Consider the following 15,291-nt stretch of genomic DNA (forward strand, 5'->3'; position numbering starts at 1 on the left):
TAACTTTCAAGCTATATTCCGTAGTCTGGGTTAATCCCTGAGGTCCTTTAAAAGTTTGAGGGGGGTGTGTGTGGAAGAGAAAGAAGAGTTTGAGTTTCCCTGAATCGGCTTCCGCACTCTGCAACTATTGCCTTGTAAAAGCCCACCACCCTTAGCAACTGCCCTGTATAACGTGTTCTTGATCCTCAACCTTCGAGGATTGAATGCCAAACTGTCAAGAGCACCTCTTGCAAAATGTTGCTTTAGAAACCTTTTTTAAAAAACCACTTCCCTAGACAGTTCAGCTGCTGCAATATCCTCTGCTTCTAATTTTGCACTGGTTGACCAGCTCACAATGAAAGCTGCAAGTGTGGATTCTCCCTAATCGTGCTTCCAGTCTGGATTATTGTTTCCTTATATATGGTTGGTACCTGGCTTAGAAACACCATGATCTATAATATCATCATGGTTTTTTGGAGTACTATTGAAAGTTTCCATAACACCCTTTGATCTGCGGAAGAGGAGCAAGTAGACTGGGCAAACAGCTTTTTTCCTACTGACAATGACACTTTTATTTGTTCATAGTTCTTGCGAAGAAATGTGGTCGGTCTGATTGACAGCTGGTCCACAGGCTTGGTCCTGGAGAGAGGCGAGGTGTGAGGTTCGGGGGGGGTCTAGCGGGCCCGATGGGCTGGCTTGGGTAGGATGGTAGCCAAAACAATGTCCACCATGAAGGCAGGTAGATAAGAGATTGGCAGCCACAAAAACTTGGCATCCCAGCCAGCGCTATAGCGGGTGCGGGGGTATTTGGCCTGAAGGGCATGCTCCATGCAGTTGGTCACTTTGCTGAGGTCTGGGTCGCAGATGATGTTCATGATGAACTTCTGGACTTTCAGGTCTGTGGAGAGGCAGGTATGATTGCAGTCATTAAAAACAAAAAGAGAGGGACCATTTTATGAACTGCCTGCCTTTGCCTGCCCAGTGCATCCATTCCATCCTAATTACTATCTACCCTCTTCCTCCTCCTCCACACCTGGTTCCTGGTTTCCCTGGTCTTGGACCTAGTACTTCAGATCAAAATCAGAACTTTTAGGCACCTGCTTGGCATTTTTATTGATCTGCATCTATGTTGGAAGAGTCACCTGCACAATCCTCTCTCTCTTTTTTTGGAGTGCATGTAACACTATGGCTCCAGAGTACTTTGATGGCTTCCGGAACACTTAAATTCAGAGGAACTAGTAACTTGGCTCTACATGCATTATGAAACACGTATCTTGGATTGCACCATGTGTGGGTTTTGCCCAGGGGACATGACCTCTTCGTATCTGTGTGGTGTAATGGTTAAAAGTGTTGGACTGTGACCTGGGTGACCAAAGTTCGAATCCACACTCCGCCAGGAAGCTCACTGGGTGTCCAGTCACTGTCTCTTGGCCTAACCTACTTCACAGGGCTGTTGTGAGGATAACATGGAGATGGAAGAACCTTGAGCTCCTTAGTGGGGGGGGGGGAAGGTGCTATATGAATGAAATAAGGAAATAAATAAAAAATGCAGTTGCCCCTCCTGTAGCAGTTGATTTCCCCCTAATCCCATGCCTCTAAATAAGTGTACACCAAGGATTTGATCCTTTTATAAGCCCCATTATGAAACTGGCTGATACCACTATGCCTGAGCTGAACTGCCCAGCTCCACTTAGAAGGTGAAAGATTTGCTTGAGCTTACAAAGTATGTCTCTTCCCTCCTACCCACCTCATATGAGAAGCTGTGCATGCCAAGACATTACCACCAAAGGAAGGAAGGAGGGAGGGAACTCTGCAAGCGCCAGCCGTCCTAGCAGGTTGTAGTGTGGGTTTAGGGATCCAGCGCTAGCTCATCCCTAGCCGTATTGGGAGCCTCTACCAAGGAACTAAAGCAAATACTTGAACCGTGGAGAAACCATTGCAGGTTTGTGCTGCTTAGCTGACAGGTGAAAGATAAAAGTGATGGTTAAAAAGAAGCTGAAACAGGGTTGGAATTTGCTGCAAAACAGAAGTAATGGGGTGTGTGGGGGGGGAACTATCAATAGGAAAACTGGCCTTCTGTGTGTTGTTGGACTCCATCCTCCATTAGTCCTGGCCGGCATGGCGGATGGTTTGGGTCTATGGGAGTTATAGTTGAGCAGCATCAGGAGGGTCTCAGGTTAGAATCATAGAATCTTAGAGTTGGTAGGGACCCAAGGATCATCTAGTCCAACCCCCTGCAATGCAGGAATCTCAGCCAAAGCATCCATCACAGATGGCCATGCAACCTCTGCTTAAAAACCTCCATGGAAGGAGAGTCCACCACCTCCCAAGGGAGACGGTTCTGCTGTCAGACAGCTCTTACTGTCAGAAGGTTTTTCCTGATGTTTAGTTGGAATCTCCTTTCTTGCAACTTGAAGCCATTGCCTCAAGTCCTACCCTCCAGAGCAGGAGAACACAAGCATGCTCCCTCTTCCATGTGACACCTCTTAAGACATTTGGAGATGGCTATCATATCTCACCTCTGTCTCCTCTTTTCCAGGCTAAGCATACTTTGCTCCTTCAAGCGTTCCTCATAAGGCTTAGTTTCCAGACCCTTGATCATCTTGGGTCTGGGAACTTAGGTTAGTCATTCTTGTGCTAGGGCTTGAATTAAGTTCTTGCTGTTCTGTGCCTGTTCTGTTCCTTTGTACAGCTAATGGCTCTGTATTTCAGAAACGAGATCTAAACTTGCTTTCCCTCCAGCAGTCAGTGACTGCACTGGTACTCACAGTTTGGAAAGAAGTCTTCACCGTAGCTCTGCCGAGTCTCGGGGCTCATTCGGTCCCAGAGTTGCCTTAAGGAGGCTTCTATTGTTTCAAGGTTGGTCACAGCCGTCTTGAAGAAGCCCGGCTCCACAATAGAGACCTTTACCCCAAAATGGTACATATCCCTCCTAAAAAAAGAGAAAAAAGAGAGGAGTTTCATATTCCATACTCACCATTGCAAGGATTAGGAACACGCTCCATGAGCTTGCCATGCAGGGGTTGAATGGAGAAGCCAGTATGTTGCAATTTCAGCTGAATTTGGGGAAACCGCTTGAAGCATCCTTTGTGACAAGCTATTTCAATTGCTTTTTGTTTGATTTGCTCATTGCAAACAGCTGAAAGTCTGTAAATTGTGACAATAAACCTGATTTGCAATGGAGGGGAGTTGAATAAATTTGATTGCAACTGTAAGGGTAAACATTAGCCTACATCAAGTGATCATGAACATGTCTTTGTGTGTACATATGTCTTCCACCTTTTTTTTTTACTGGCTGGGCTTCTACCTTTACTTTTCACATAAAATAAGTTTTAGAGCTCTTATTTCCATTATGGGGGGAAATGCAGCCGCTGAACCTATTATTGTGCAGTGGCTAAAAGTACAGGATTGCTGCCAGCAAAAAAATAACTTGGCAACTCCAATATGCAGCCAGCACAAAGAGGGAAGCTCAACACCCAAGCAGCTTCCTGTTGTGGGAAATCTGCCTCTCTGTGATGCCACATTTGACTTTTGTCATCAAAACAATTCCTTTTTCCTATATTACTTTACGTCACAGCTTAAAATAATTTGGAAAACTAGCGTGATTGCACTGCTAGAACCTGGATGAAAACATGGGTAAAGGCCATGTGAACCTTCTCCTTCCTAGCAATTGAAGCAGCTGTCGCATGGGGACACAAGATGGAAAAGGTGATGAAGACGTTTCTTGCACACTTCCATATCTTCTTTTTTTAAAAAAATGTGATGTGATGTTTGCATAATGTTGTAGGTCTTACCAGCTATATACTAAGAAGTTGTTATGTGATTTCACTCCTGCTCTCCTGTTAGGTTCTGGCTTAGCCCAGGATGGTGATGCAGACAATTGATACACTAATTAATCGGCAACCAGAATAGAAGATCAATTCCACCTGTTTGGATGGGGGTGCCATGCTGAGACTCGCTGAACTGCAGGATGGGAAGAGACTGAATTGGCTTCCCCTAGCTTGAAGGTGCGGAGTATGTAGAACGAGATCTGAAAAGGCATAGCTTGAGAGTGGGCTTTGTCTCAGCATCAAGTATGCTGAGGACAGGCACCAAATGGACTGATGCCTTTCCCAATTGCAGAAGTCTGAAATCCATGGGGTTGCATCCAACATTAGTCACGCTCATAGAAGACCTGTTGAAAATAACTAATTTAAGCCCATTAATTTCTTAATTAAGCCCATTAACACTTAGTTGGCTACAACCCATCCTTTCTAGATGTGGGACACTGACCGTGTTCAGATGTGATGTTAAAGCCATGGCTCGGAATGAGCTACAGCACATCAGAACTGGGCATTATCCTTTTAAAGGCAAATATTACTCCTTTCCCACCAGCAGGAGGAGCAGTTGATCTAAGGCAGGCATGTCCAAAATCCGTTTCGTGGGTGTAATCCGGCCCACTGGTCGGTTTAATCCGGCCTCAATGGCAGTTTATTTCCTGGGGTAAAAATCCTTTAAAAAAAGGTCAGCAACTTGAATCCTAAAAAAAGGTCAAGAACTTTGGTCGGCCCTCATGGCCCTTCACATCATTAAATCTGCCCCTCTTTGAAAAAAGTTTGGACACCACTAATCTAAGGTGTTTGTCCCCTCTGTCTGTCTGGCTGCTGACAACATGCAGCTATAAAAGGAGCTTGAGGCTGAAGGAATTGTCAAAAGCTGCTGAGGTGGCTTTTTTAAAAATTAAAAAATAAGGTTTTTGTTTTGACACTGCCGACATGGGTTGCCCTACATCCGGATTCTCCTGGACTTTTTTCTTTCTTTGTCTATTTCCACCCGAACACTGCTTTCAACTCCAGTAAAAAGGTAATGGTAAAGGACCCCTGAACGGTTAAGTCCAGTCAAAGGCGACTATGGGGTTAGAATCATAGAATCATAGAATCATAGAATCATAGAGTTGGAAGAGACCACAAGGGCCATCCAGTCCAACCCCCTGCCAAGCAGGAAACACCATCAAAGCATTCCTGACAGATGGCTGTCAAGCCTCTGCTTAAAGACCTCCAAAGAAGGAGACTCCACCACACTCCTTGGCAGCAAATTCCACTGCCGAACAGCTCTCACTGTCAGGAAGTTCTTCCTAATGTTTAGGTGGAATTTTCTTTCTTGTAGTTTGAATCCGTTGCTCCGTGTCCGCTTCTCTGGAGCAGCAGAAAACAACCTTTCTCCCTCCTTTATATGACATCCTTTTATATATTTGAACATGGTTATCATATCACCCCTTAACCTTCTCTTCTCCAGGCTAAACATACCCAGCTCCCTAAGCCGTTCCTCATAAGGCATCGTTTCCAGGCCTTTGACCATTTTGGTTGCCCTCTTCTGGACACGTTCCAGCTTATCAGTATCCTTCTTGAACTGTGGTGCCCAGAACTGGACACAATACTCCAGGTGAGGTCTGACCAGAGCAGAATACAGTGGTACTATTACTTCCCTTGATCTAGATGCTATACTCCTATTGATGCAGCCCAGAATTGCATTGGCTTTTTTAGCTGCTGCATCACACTGCTGACTCATGTCAAGTTTGTGGTCAACCAAAACTCCTAGATCCTTTTCACATGTACTGCTCTCAAGCCAGGTGTCTCCCATCCTGTATTTGTGCCTTTCATTTTTTTTGCCCAAGTGTAGTACTTTACATTTCTCCTTGTTAAAATTCATCTTGTTTGCTTTGGCCCAGTTGTCTAATCTGTTAAGGTCATTCTGAAGTGTGATCCTGTCCTCTGGGGTGTTAGCCACCCCTCCCAACTTGGTGTCATCTGCAAACTTGCTCAGGATTCCCTCAAGCCCATCATCCAAGTCATTGATAAAGATGTTGAACAAGACTGGGCCCAAGACAGAACCCTGTGGCACCCCACTAGTCACTACTCTCCAGGATGAGGAGGAGCCATTGATGAGCACCCTTTGGGTTCGGTCAGTAATCCAGCTACAAATCCACTGAATGGTAGCATTGTCTAGCCCACATTTTACCAGCTTCTTTACAAGAATATCATGGGGCACCTTGTCAAAGGCCTTGCTGAAATCAAGATAGGCTACATCCACAGCGTTACCTTCATCTACCAGGCTTGTAATTCTGTCAAAAAATGAGATCAGATTAGTCTGACATGACTTATTTTTCAGGAACCCATGCTGACTTTTAGTGATCACAGGGTTGCGACGCTCATCTTGCTTTCAGGCCGAGGGAGCCGGTGTTAGTCCACAGACAGCTCTCTGGGTCATGTGGCCAGCATGACTAAACCGCCTCTGGCGCAACGGGACACCGTGACGGAAACCAGAGCGCATGGAAACACCGTTTACCTTCCTGTCACATCGGTACCTATTTATCTACTTGCACTGGTGTGCTTTTGATCTGCTAGGTTGGCAGGAGCTGGGACAGAGCAACGGGAGCTCAGCCCGTCAAGCGGATCGAACCGCCAACCTTCTGATCGGCAAGTCAACTGCAGTATTTCGGCTATGTTTGCGAGCTTCCAGCCGTATGGGGTGCCACAGAATTGAGCAGAACAGAAGGCAAGAGGTGGGGGTGCCAAGGGCAAGGACAGGGCACTGCTGAAATCTGAAAGACCAAAGTCCACCCCTGATTAAAGAAGAGAGGGCCCGGCTACCTCAGGACATTTTGTTGCTTGAGGCAACTATCTCTATGGCCTCTCTCTCTGCTCAGATCCATGCCCACCCTCCTCTGCCATTTCCTTCCCTGCCATACCTGTGTTGCTGCACCCCCAAACCACCCCACCCTCGCCACTGTGCTGTGGTAGCAAGGGGCAAGGGCATGGAGAAGGAGGCAAGCAGCAGTGCATGCTGCGTGGACCCGGCTCTGCCACCTGAAGCGACTGCCTCACAAGTGGGCTGGCCCTGCTAGAGGATGTCTACTGGATTAAAGTAGGCTTACCATGGAGGGCAACGTAGAATCAGTGTCGCAGAGTTGTTAGGGTGTCTGGCAAGGAGACCTGGGAAGCCCCTCCCTCAGCCCTGAAGGTCATTGGGTAACCTTGGTCTCAGCCTAACCAACCTCACAAGGTTGTGGCAAGGATAGAATGGGAACACGGAATAATCATTTACATGAGCTTGAGCTCCTTGGAGGAAAAGTGATATAAATGGAGAGAGAGAGAGAATGTGAGAAAATGAGATAAAACAGGAGGAAAAGGGATGGAAGAGAAAATAAGGGAGCAAAAGGTCATGAGAATCGGATGTGGGAAACCTGACAGCAACTATGGGGTGAGCATAAGCAAAGCCCTACCTGTTCTCCTACCTGAGGCTGTCGGAGAAGGCCTCAACAGTGTATTTGGAAATACAGTAGCCACCGCCATTGGCTGAGAGGCGACCCAAGACGCTGGAGGTGTTGACCACTCGGCCACGTGCCCTCTTGAGTAAAGGTAGGAAGGCCAGTGATACCTCAATGACCCCAAAGGTGTTGACAGACATGACCTTGCGGTAATCCTCAATGCTCATCCATTCTGTGGGGCCAATGGGGTTGGCCACACCTGCGTTGTTCACCAGGCCAAAGAGCCCTAGAGAGGGAGAATTATTGGGGAGGTGGGAAAGAGACAATCACACCTTGGCTTTATAGAATCCTGTGTTTTCCGCTGTGGGGAAAAAGAGATTCTATGTGAAGTTGCCTTATACTGAGTCAGACTGTTGTCTCATCTGACCTACCGTAGTACTGTGTACTGTGCTTGCCAGCAGCTCTCCCAAAATTTCAGGCGGAGGTTTTATTCAGCCTTGCTACAACGCAGTGGAAGACAGGAGTGCCTGGCATGCTATGGTCCATGGGGTCACAAAGAGTCGGACACAACTAAATGACTAAACAACAACAACCCTTTTTTAATGGGTGATACCAAAGATTAAGCCTGAGATGTTTTGTATGCAAAGGTTTATTATGGGGGATAAAATGTTGAGTTGTTACCAACATCTTGTAGCCAAAGCTTAGAGATCTAGGTTTAAGAGTGCAGTCGTACATTGGATCTCGAATGCCTTGGCTCCTGAACAAATCGGTTCCTGAATGATTGAAACCCGGAAGTGACTGTACTGGTTTTCAAATGATTTTGGGAAGCCGAACGTCTGCAGCCAATCGGAAGCTGCACTTTGGTTTTCAAATGTTTTGGAAGTTGAACAGATGTTCGGTACGAATTCCATTTGACTTCCAAGTAATGTATGACTGTATACATTATTCTGTCTCACTTCCCTACCTGTACAATGGGTATATTTGTGGCCGATGTTGGGATCACAATATAATGAGTACACCACACTGTAAATTAAAGCTAGTACTAGTAAGCTGCAACTGGAGCATTAATGGGCATATGTCGTGCATGCAGAGTGACCTAGGTTCAGTCTCTAGCATATCCAGGCAGGAGACTGGGAAAATACTCCTGTCTGAAACAGTGAAAAGCCACTGCCAGCCAGTGTTGACAGTGTTGGGCTGTCAGCATCAATGGTCAGGCATAAGGCAACAGCTTAAGTTCACCAACAGCAGCAAAACAGCAATTATACTAGCAGTTGTGCTGCTGTCTTAATCCTTAAGCACATTGGTGCACAGCCCTGTGTTTTTGAGTAAGGCAGTCAAAACCCTGCTCTTTTCAAGAGCTTTTATTGTTCTGGCTAGAACTGCATTGGTTGAAAGCTGCAATTTTAGAAAGTTGACTTCAGTGTCCAGAACGTTGACCTTTCTCATCCGTGTTTTTGTAGAAGCACAACACACACTCAGACCTGGCTCCCCCCACTGCCACCCCCACCCCCGGATCCCTATTGGGGCCAGAGACTCACCTTTTTCGCCCACTTCACCTTTCACCCACTGCACGGCTTTAGAGATGCTCTCGGAATTGGTGACGTCCAGCAGGGTGGTGCGCAGGTTCGGCGAGCCGGACCGCTGCAGGTTATCGGCCCCCTTCTGGGTTAGGCATCCTGCCAGCACGTGGAAGCCCTTCTTGTCGAGGCGCTTGGCCAGCATGTTCCCAAAACCTGTGTCGCAGCCTGTGATGAAGACATACTTATCCTTGTAGGAGCTCAATGTCCGCCGGTCGCGCAAGAACCACACCACAATCCAGAGGATACTGAAGAGCAGAGCATAGCAACACAACATAGTAGAGTCTCAACGAAGACCTGTGGGGTAAGGGAAAATGGGCAAGGTGGGCTGAGCACAAGTCTCTCAGCTCTAAGTGCTGAATTCTGCTCCCCCCCCCCCCCAGGGCAATAAGGAATATCCATCTCTCCTAATCAAGCTCTAGTGCAGGGGTGTCAAACTCAAATTCATCGGGGGCCGCATCAGCAGTTTGGTCACCCTCAAAGGGCCGGTTGTATCTGTAGGACTATGTGTCCACTCTTTATTATCATAAATTATTGTCACTGCATTCAATTATTACTGTTTTTTGTAATAATGTAAGTAATAACTAGCTCTGAAAGCAGAAACATAGTCAGAATAATGGCAAGTAGATATTCAAATGTACAATTATTGTACAATTTATTGAAAAATGATTTTTGGTAACTGCACTGGGTGGTGGAGGCTCGCTAGGGTTTCATGCAGGAGCTTTGCAGAGCTACTAGTACCTGGAGATGCTGGGGTCCTTCTGCATGCAGGACAGATGTTCTGCCAGTGAGCCACCACCCTTCACCAAAGGGACTGGCTGAGGTTGACTCACTGGAACTGCTCTCCTGGTTCCAGGGTTTAAGGGCCAGAAGTATAAAGCAGCATCCTATGTTTCTGAGGAGAGGGGGAGGGAGGGAGGGAGGGAGGAAGAAAAGAGGGAATGGGAGGGAGAGAGGAAGGAAGGAAAGAGGGGAGAGAAAGAAGAGTAGGAAATAAGGAAGGGAATAAAGAAGGAAAGAAAAAGAAAGAGGGAGAGAAGACGGAAAGGGAGAAATAAGGAAGGAAGTAGAGGGAAAGAAAGAATGAGGGAGAGGAAGAAAGATGGGAAGGACGGAAGGAAGGAAGGAAGGAAGAAAAGAGGGAGCAGGAGGGAGAGAGGAAGGAAAGAGGTGAGAGAAAGAAGAGTAGGAAAGAAGGAAAGAAAAAGAAAGAGGGAGGAGGAGGAGGAGGCTTGCCGGGTCGGTGCCTGGCAGCGCCATGCGGAGAGTCCCGAGCCTCTGGGACGCAGCAGTGCTCTGTAGCACTTTGAATCCTCCTCCTCCTCCACGCGGCGCTGCTGGGTGCTTTGTCTGTGCTTCAGCAGCAGCAGCAGCCGTTTCCAGGCGCCGAGCCGTGGCAGGAGGAGGAGGATTCAAAGTGCTACAGAGCACTGCTGCGTCGCAGAGGCTCGGGACTCTTCGTGCGGCGCTGCTCCGGCTGCCTTTCAACCCACCCCCCGGCTCCAGCTGTTTGTCGGCGCGGCGCTTCAGCAGCAAGGTCCCGCTGCTGGGTCCCGCTGCCGGGGGCGCTCGGTGGGCCACATGACGAGGTCTGGCGGGCCGGATTTGGCCCCCGGGCCTTGTGTTTGACACCCGTGCTCTAGTGGGAAACCTAGTGTGTTCCTGGACTACATCTCCTATTATCCTACACCAGGGTTTCCAGTTGGTTTTTTTGGACTACAGGTCCCATCACCACTGGATGATGGGAGTTGTAGTCCAACAGCTGGAGGCCCATGTTTGGGAAACCCTGTCCTAGATCATTGGCTGTATTGGAGGGCAGGAGATTCCCAACCCCTGCGAATCAGTAAACTTCTGAATCTAGAACGAAGCTATCTATTGATATCGTTCTAGTCTGCTGTTATCTAATTAGTCATGTTAATCACACTTGGGAGATTCTCAACCCTGGCCTTTGGTAGCTAAGGTATTTTGTTTTGTGAGGTCCACCTCTTTGGCTGAATTGTATCATTTTGTAATGGTTTAACTTGCTTTTTTTTAAAAAGTCACTGTTTTTATACTGGTATATAGTGTGGTTACATAACCCATCCTTGGACCTTATGGTGAAGGGCCAGTAAGAAATACATAAAATAGATTGTCCTTTATATACTTTGAGGTAATAGGAAGAGATTATGAGGGGCAATTCAGAAAAAAACAAATGCTTTAATTAATCCTCAACATATTTTAACCCATTTCAGGCTCTTCCAGAGAGGTAATTGTAAATGAACCAGCACACTAAGGGCCAAACTAAACGTAATGCTGCATTTTTCACCCTAATGTGACTAGTCTTTTATTTTATTTTATTTTTTAAAAAACCCAAATAACTGCAATTGAGGCATCTGTGCTGGCTTGGGAACATGATGTGGGAGGAGGGGAGATCTAATATCACTTCCTCCTTCATGGAGGTGAGGGAACGTGACCTAACCGGGTCTAGGAATACAATTCTGTGATCTTCACCCCTCCATGCATTAACTAGATTTAAGCTTGCTATTTATATTTGACCACAGTTTCCCATGTGGTTTAGTTCTGAATTGGTCTGGAGGGTTGAGGGGAGATCATTCCGTTGCACCCATTGTGCATGTAGTCTTAGGTTTCCTGTGGGCATGATAAGTTATAGCATCTGGACGAACTCTGCTCAACACAGGGATGGAGAAGCTAGAAGTCTCAGGGGAGCCAAGGATCGGGAATCTTCCAGGGCTGTGATCAAAGCCTGCGACTTGCAGTGCCCTCATGAGGAGGCAGCCTTGTCCTTGTCTATATATGACCACTTGACTGTCTCTCCAGAGCTATTGCATCTAGTGGGAGAATTTGGCAGTGCAGTCCAAGAACAATAAAACAGGACCAGGTTATCAGCCCTGGTTGTTCCCACAGCTCTAAGCAGGGGCTCGTACACACATTTTATGCCACACATTCCTCTACATCCTTCCTGCTCTAGCGATTGCCATGGTGACCTGCCCTAAACTAGGCCACAAGCCTGGGTGTGACTGAGATTAGATGGGATAACAGCAGCAGCAGCAGATTTCCAGCTTCGTGTCTTAGTTCTTTAGACAAACGTAGGCATAACATAGGGTTGTACTCTTTTATGCAGATATATTTGAGGCACAGAGCAAAAACCTCTGTTTTAAAATGGGCCAATTAATACAAACTTGTCGCAAAATAATATTAATGTACTTTAAGCCAGGGGCCTCTCCAGCCAGTCATCCCTGGCTGGAGCTGATGTGAGTGGAAGTCCAATAACATCCCTGCTTATGTAAAATATTAACATGACATAGCGGTTAGAATAGGCATAGGCAAACATAGCCCTCCAGATGTTTTGGGACTACTACTCCCATCATCACTAGCTAACAGGAGCAGTGGTCAGGGATGATGGGAATTGTAGTCTCAAAAACATCTGGAGGGCCGAGTTCCCCTATGCCTGGATTAGAGTCACCAGCTAAGGCAGGGGTGTCCCAGGTTCAAATCCCTTTTCAGCTATGAAATTCACTGGGTGCCTTTGGGCTAATAACACTCCCCAACCCTTATCTACCTCACAGGGGTGTTGTGAGGCGTTTGTGTGTGTTTCCAAGTCAGCCAAGCTCACCACCGGGCACTCTGAAGTTGCTTCAAAAAGCCAACTGTGTGAGGCTGGCTGGACCCACCTTTGTGGTAGACCCCCTAACGGGTATGAAATGAATTCCTCTGTGGATTTCACCAACTGCCGCATCATCACCAGCAACTGATTTATAATGCTTAAAATAAAAATCACCCAAACTATTCTTTCCAGCAATTACTAAACCACAGAATGTGTGTGCACATTTGGCCTCATACTTTACATGTCATGTGGTAAAAGCAACAACAGAAGCACAAGACCCTGCCATTCTTTGCATGCATATTTGTGGGTAAAGAGGGAGTTCTAAGCTGTGTTGGGAAACTTGTCAGCAAAGAAAGCTACTCTGGACTAATTAATGCAGAGTGCAAGGCTGTGAGTTTGCAAAAGTAGCTTGTCATTTGCTCCCCCCTTCAACCCCCAGGCAGTAGATGGGGAAGCAAAGCAGGGCATCCTAGCTGTAAGACTTCGTTTGGGATCGTGAAACAAAATCAACAGCCAAAAATGCAAGTGTGCCATATCCTTTGGAAAATCTCTGTCAGCAGCCACTGTGTTCGGCCTCAAGTCCAAATCTGAACTAATCCAGCAACAAACATGGTACCTATTTGACATCTGCTACCTGACATGGATGGGACAGTGGTACCTTATTAATGCCAGCTCAATTCTAGGGGAATTCGATGCCCGACTTTCTCTCACGCGGAAGCTCAGTCCATACATTTGAGACTCCAGTGGCTGGGTACTAGAAGATTTCCCCCTTGCTCCAGAATGCAAGGATCAGGGGAGCTTTCATAACCCACTTTTGTAAGTGGCCAGGTCCCGTTCAGGGTCAAGGACCATGAGGCCTGCATTACATACCATATGATGCAGCTCCATATTTTAATCTAGCACATAAAGGTCAGGGGAGGACTTGTGGGCTCAAAAACAATTCAAATGCATCTGTCTGCTATTCGCTCAGACAGGCCAAATAAGGGATGGTGAGTTAAGATTTCTTCCCTTTGTCCTAGCAGTTGTGGCAAATGATAATAATGCTTATTGGCCTTTATTTTTAATGTAATTTACATATAAGCACATTCACTTCTGCAGTACTTCTAGCACAGAGATCGCACTTAAACACCGATCAGTCTGAAGTGTGGCAGGCTTAGTAGCTTTGACTGGACTTAACCATCCAGGGGTCCTTTACCTTATACCTTTACTTCACCTGGTACAGAGTAGAGGTCACACTCTTTTTGCAAAGCAGAGGGTCAAAGGTGATTATGTCTAGAGATGCAGAACTAGCTAGGCTACTGTTCTTTAGTAGATACTATAACGAAATCTTAGGGCAGGGATAGAAAATCTCTGGCCCTTTGGGCATTGTTAGGACATGAAAGGTGATCACAAATGCTCTCTCTCACCTGTATCACTCTATTGCCACAGAGTTCTGCCACCTCATTCTACTGCATGTGTAGACCAGGCCAAATATTTACAAAAAAAATTCCCACCCCCTCTGAAGAGACCCTCTGCAGTCACTTTATGGTGCCTCATGTACATGCACCCAGGTCTTCTGCATAAACCTTGGATTGTGATCCGACACCATTTCAAGGAGAAAGGATGCCAAACTTGGATGCCAGTGGCTCTTTGTTCCAAGGCAAGTGTGAAGACATCCCTAGGGGAGGAAGAAAATTGTACCAATCGGGCTCAGGGTGAAAGATCTCGGGTCCAGTTAAAGGCAGAGAGACTTTGTACATGTTACTGGCTTAAAATGCAGCTAGGCTGATCTTTCTCCCCCTCAATTTGGATCAAAGGTAGTTTGGCGGTAGATGCATCAAACCACAATTGTTTCAGAACAAACAGCATAGATGTGGAATGCAGCTAATGCTGTGTGTATACCACTTCTCAAACCCAGTGGTGAGAGCCCACCAGATGCAGAGGAGATGGGCATCTGTGCATTGGCACAGCCACAGTGGCTGAAGCCAACACAGAACTCAAGATTTCAAAGAGCAAGCTTTTAAGACATTCCGTAACTGGCTCTCCTCTTCCAGAGTTGGAGCTTAGGAGGAGGCTGAATTCCTAACTCCACTCCTGTCTTTCACGTGCAATTTCAGCTCCCTCAAGAAGAGAACAGCTGCTACTTGCGCTGAAGCAGACAGTAAGTTTATTCAGGTGTCAAGACCATACTCGGATTTCAGCTCTTCCCGTTAGACACCCCCCCCACACACACAGCTTTCTCAACTGCAATATGGACTGATCAGCAGCACACCTTGCCATTCACAGGGTTGCAGCCATGCAGAGGAAGATGATTCAGGTTTGTTCCGTTAAGTTCCTGGGACTTTGGTGGAGTGCAATACCAGTCTGCCCACCCATTGTCCTCCTTACCTTCTCACCAGATGCAGCTGTTGATAAACCTGGCAGACTCCAGCGGTAGAAGCAGCAGCTAGTCTCTGCTGGGTGTAGGACCCTTTACCCTGCTTGGCTTCTGCTGTACAGAGCAGACAAGAGTTTTGCTCCTAGCCAAAGTCCAGGAGGGCAAGAAGCCAGAGCTTTCACCAATCAGCTTCCCGGTGGACACCAAGGGGCAGGGACACAGCCCCAGCATTAACCCTTGATGCAGCTGCAAAGCAATCTGCCCGGTTAACCTCCACTCGGCTGAATTCCAGTTAAATCTCTCAGGAGCTGTGTATTGAGGAATCGGACAAATCTTAGACTTAAGGGGCTGGGCTATGATGAAGAAGCTGATACAAGGATACAAGAGTTGCATTTCCTTGAAACCCGTCCTCACGGATCATGCTCGAGGTGGAACAAGACTATTTGTTAAAAACAATTTCATTTATTATGTGATTACCACCCTTCTTCTTAAACGTTCCCCAAGGCAATGCACAGCATAAAACATACAA

General features: G+C 46.8%; 1 protein-coding gene across 3 annotated transcripts; it reads right to left on the reverse strand.

The window, feature by feature from the left end:
* Positions 1-525: 525 nt before the first annotated feature.
* RDH5 (retinol dehydrogenase 5) lies at positions 526-14,912 on the reverse strand. Of its 3 annotated transcripts, XR_004691849.3 has the most exons (6): positions 14,774-14,912; positions 8,764-9,099; positions 7,253-7,511; positions 2,748-2,911; positions 1,727-1,936; positions 526-877 (listed from the first exon to the last, which is right to left on the reverse strand). XR_004691849.3 is itself a non-coding variant. In XM_035103881.3 (5 exons), the coding sequence occupies exons 2-5, from the start codon at positions 9,077-9,079 to the stop codon at positions 654-656; spliced, it is 963 nt and encodes a 320-aa protein (XP_034959772.1). In that variant the 5' UTR covers positions 9,080-9,099; positions 14,774-14,912; the 3' UTR covers positions 526-653. The 3 variants fall into 3 exon arrangements, 2 of the variants coding, with proteins under 2 accessions (XP_034959772.1, XP_034959775.1); XM_035103881.3 differs by lacking the exon at positions 1,727-1,936; XM_035103884.3 differs by having other exon boundaries at positions 526-1,936.
* Between the last annotated feature and the right edge of the window lie 379 nt (positions 14,913-15,291).

Source organism: Zootoca vivipara, chromosome 2 (assembly GCF_965207765.1).
Source record: "Zootoca vivipara chromosome 2, rZooViv2.hap1.1, whole genome shotgun sequence".
In the NCBI taxonomy this organism is placed as follows: domain Eukaryota; kingdom Metazoa; phylum Chordata; class Lepidosauria; order Squamata; family Lacertidae; genus Zootoca; species Zootoca vivipara.

Excerpts from the sequence above, each read along its gene's own strand:
- RDH5 (XM_035103881.3), bottom strand. The coding sequence starts at position 9,079 with ATGTTGTGTTGCTATGCTCTGCTCTTCAGTATCCTCTGGATTGTGGTG. Across the intron at positions 7,512-8,763 it reads AGGTGAAGTGGGCGAAAAAG|GGCTCTTTGGCCTGGTGAAC; the intron begins GTGAGTCTCTGG and ends CTCCCTCTCTAG. Across the intron at positions 878-2,747 it reads TGAAGACTTCTTTCCAAACT|ACCTGAAAGTCCAGAAGTTC; the intron begins GTGAGTACCAGT and ends GCCTCTCCACAG.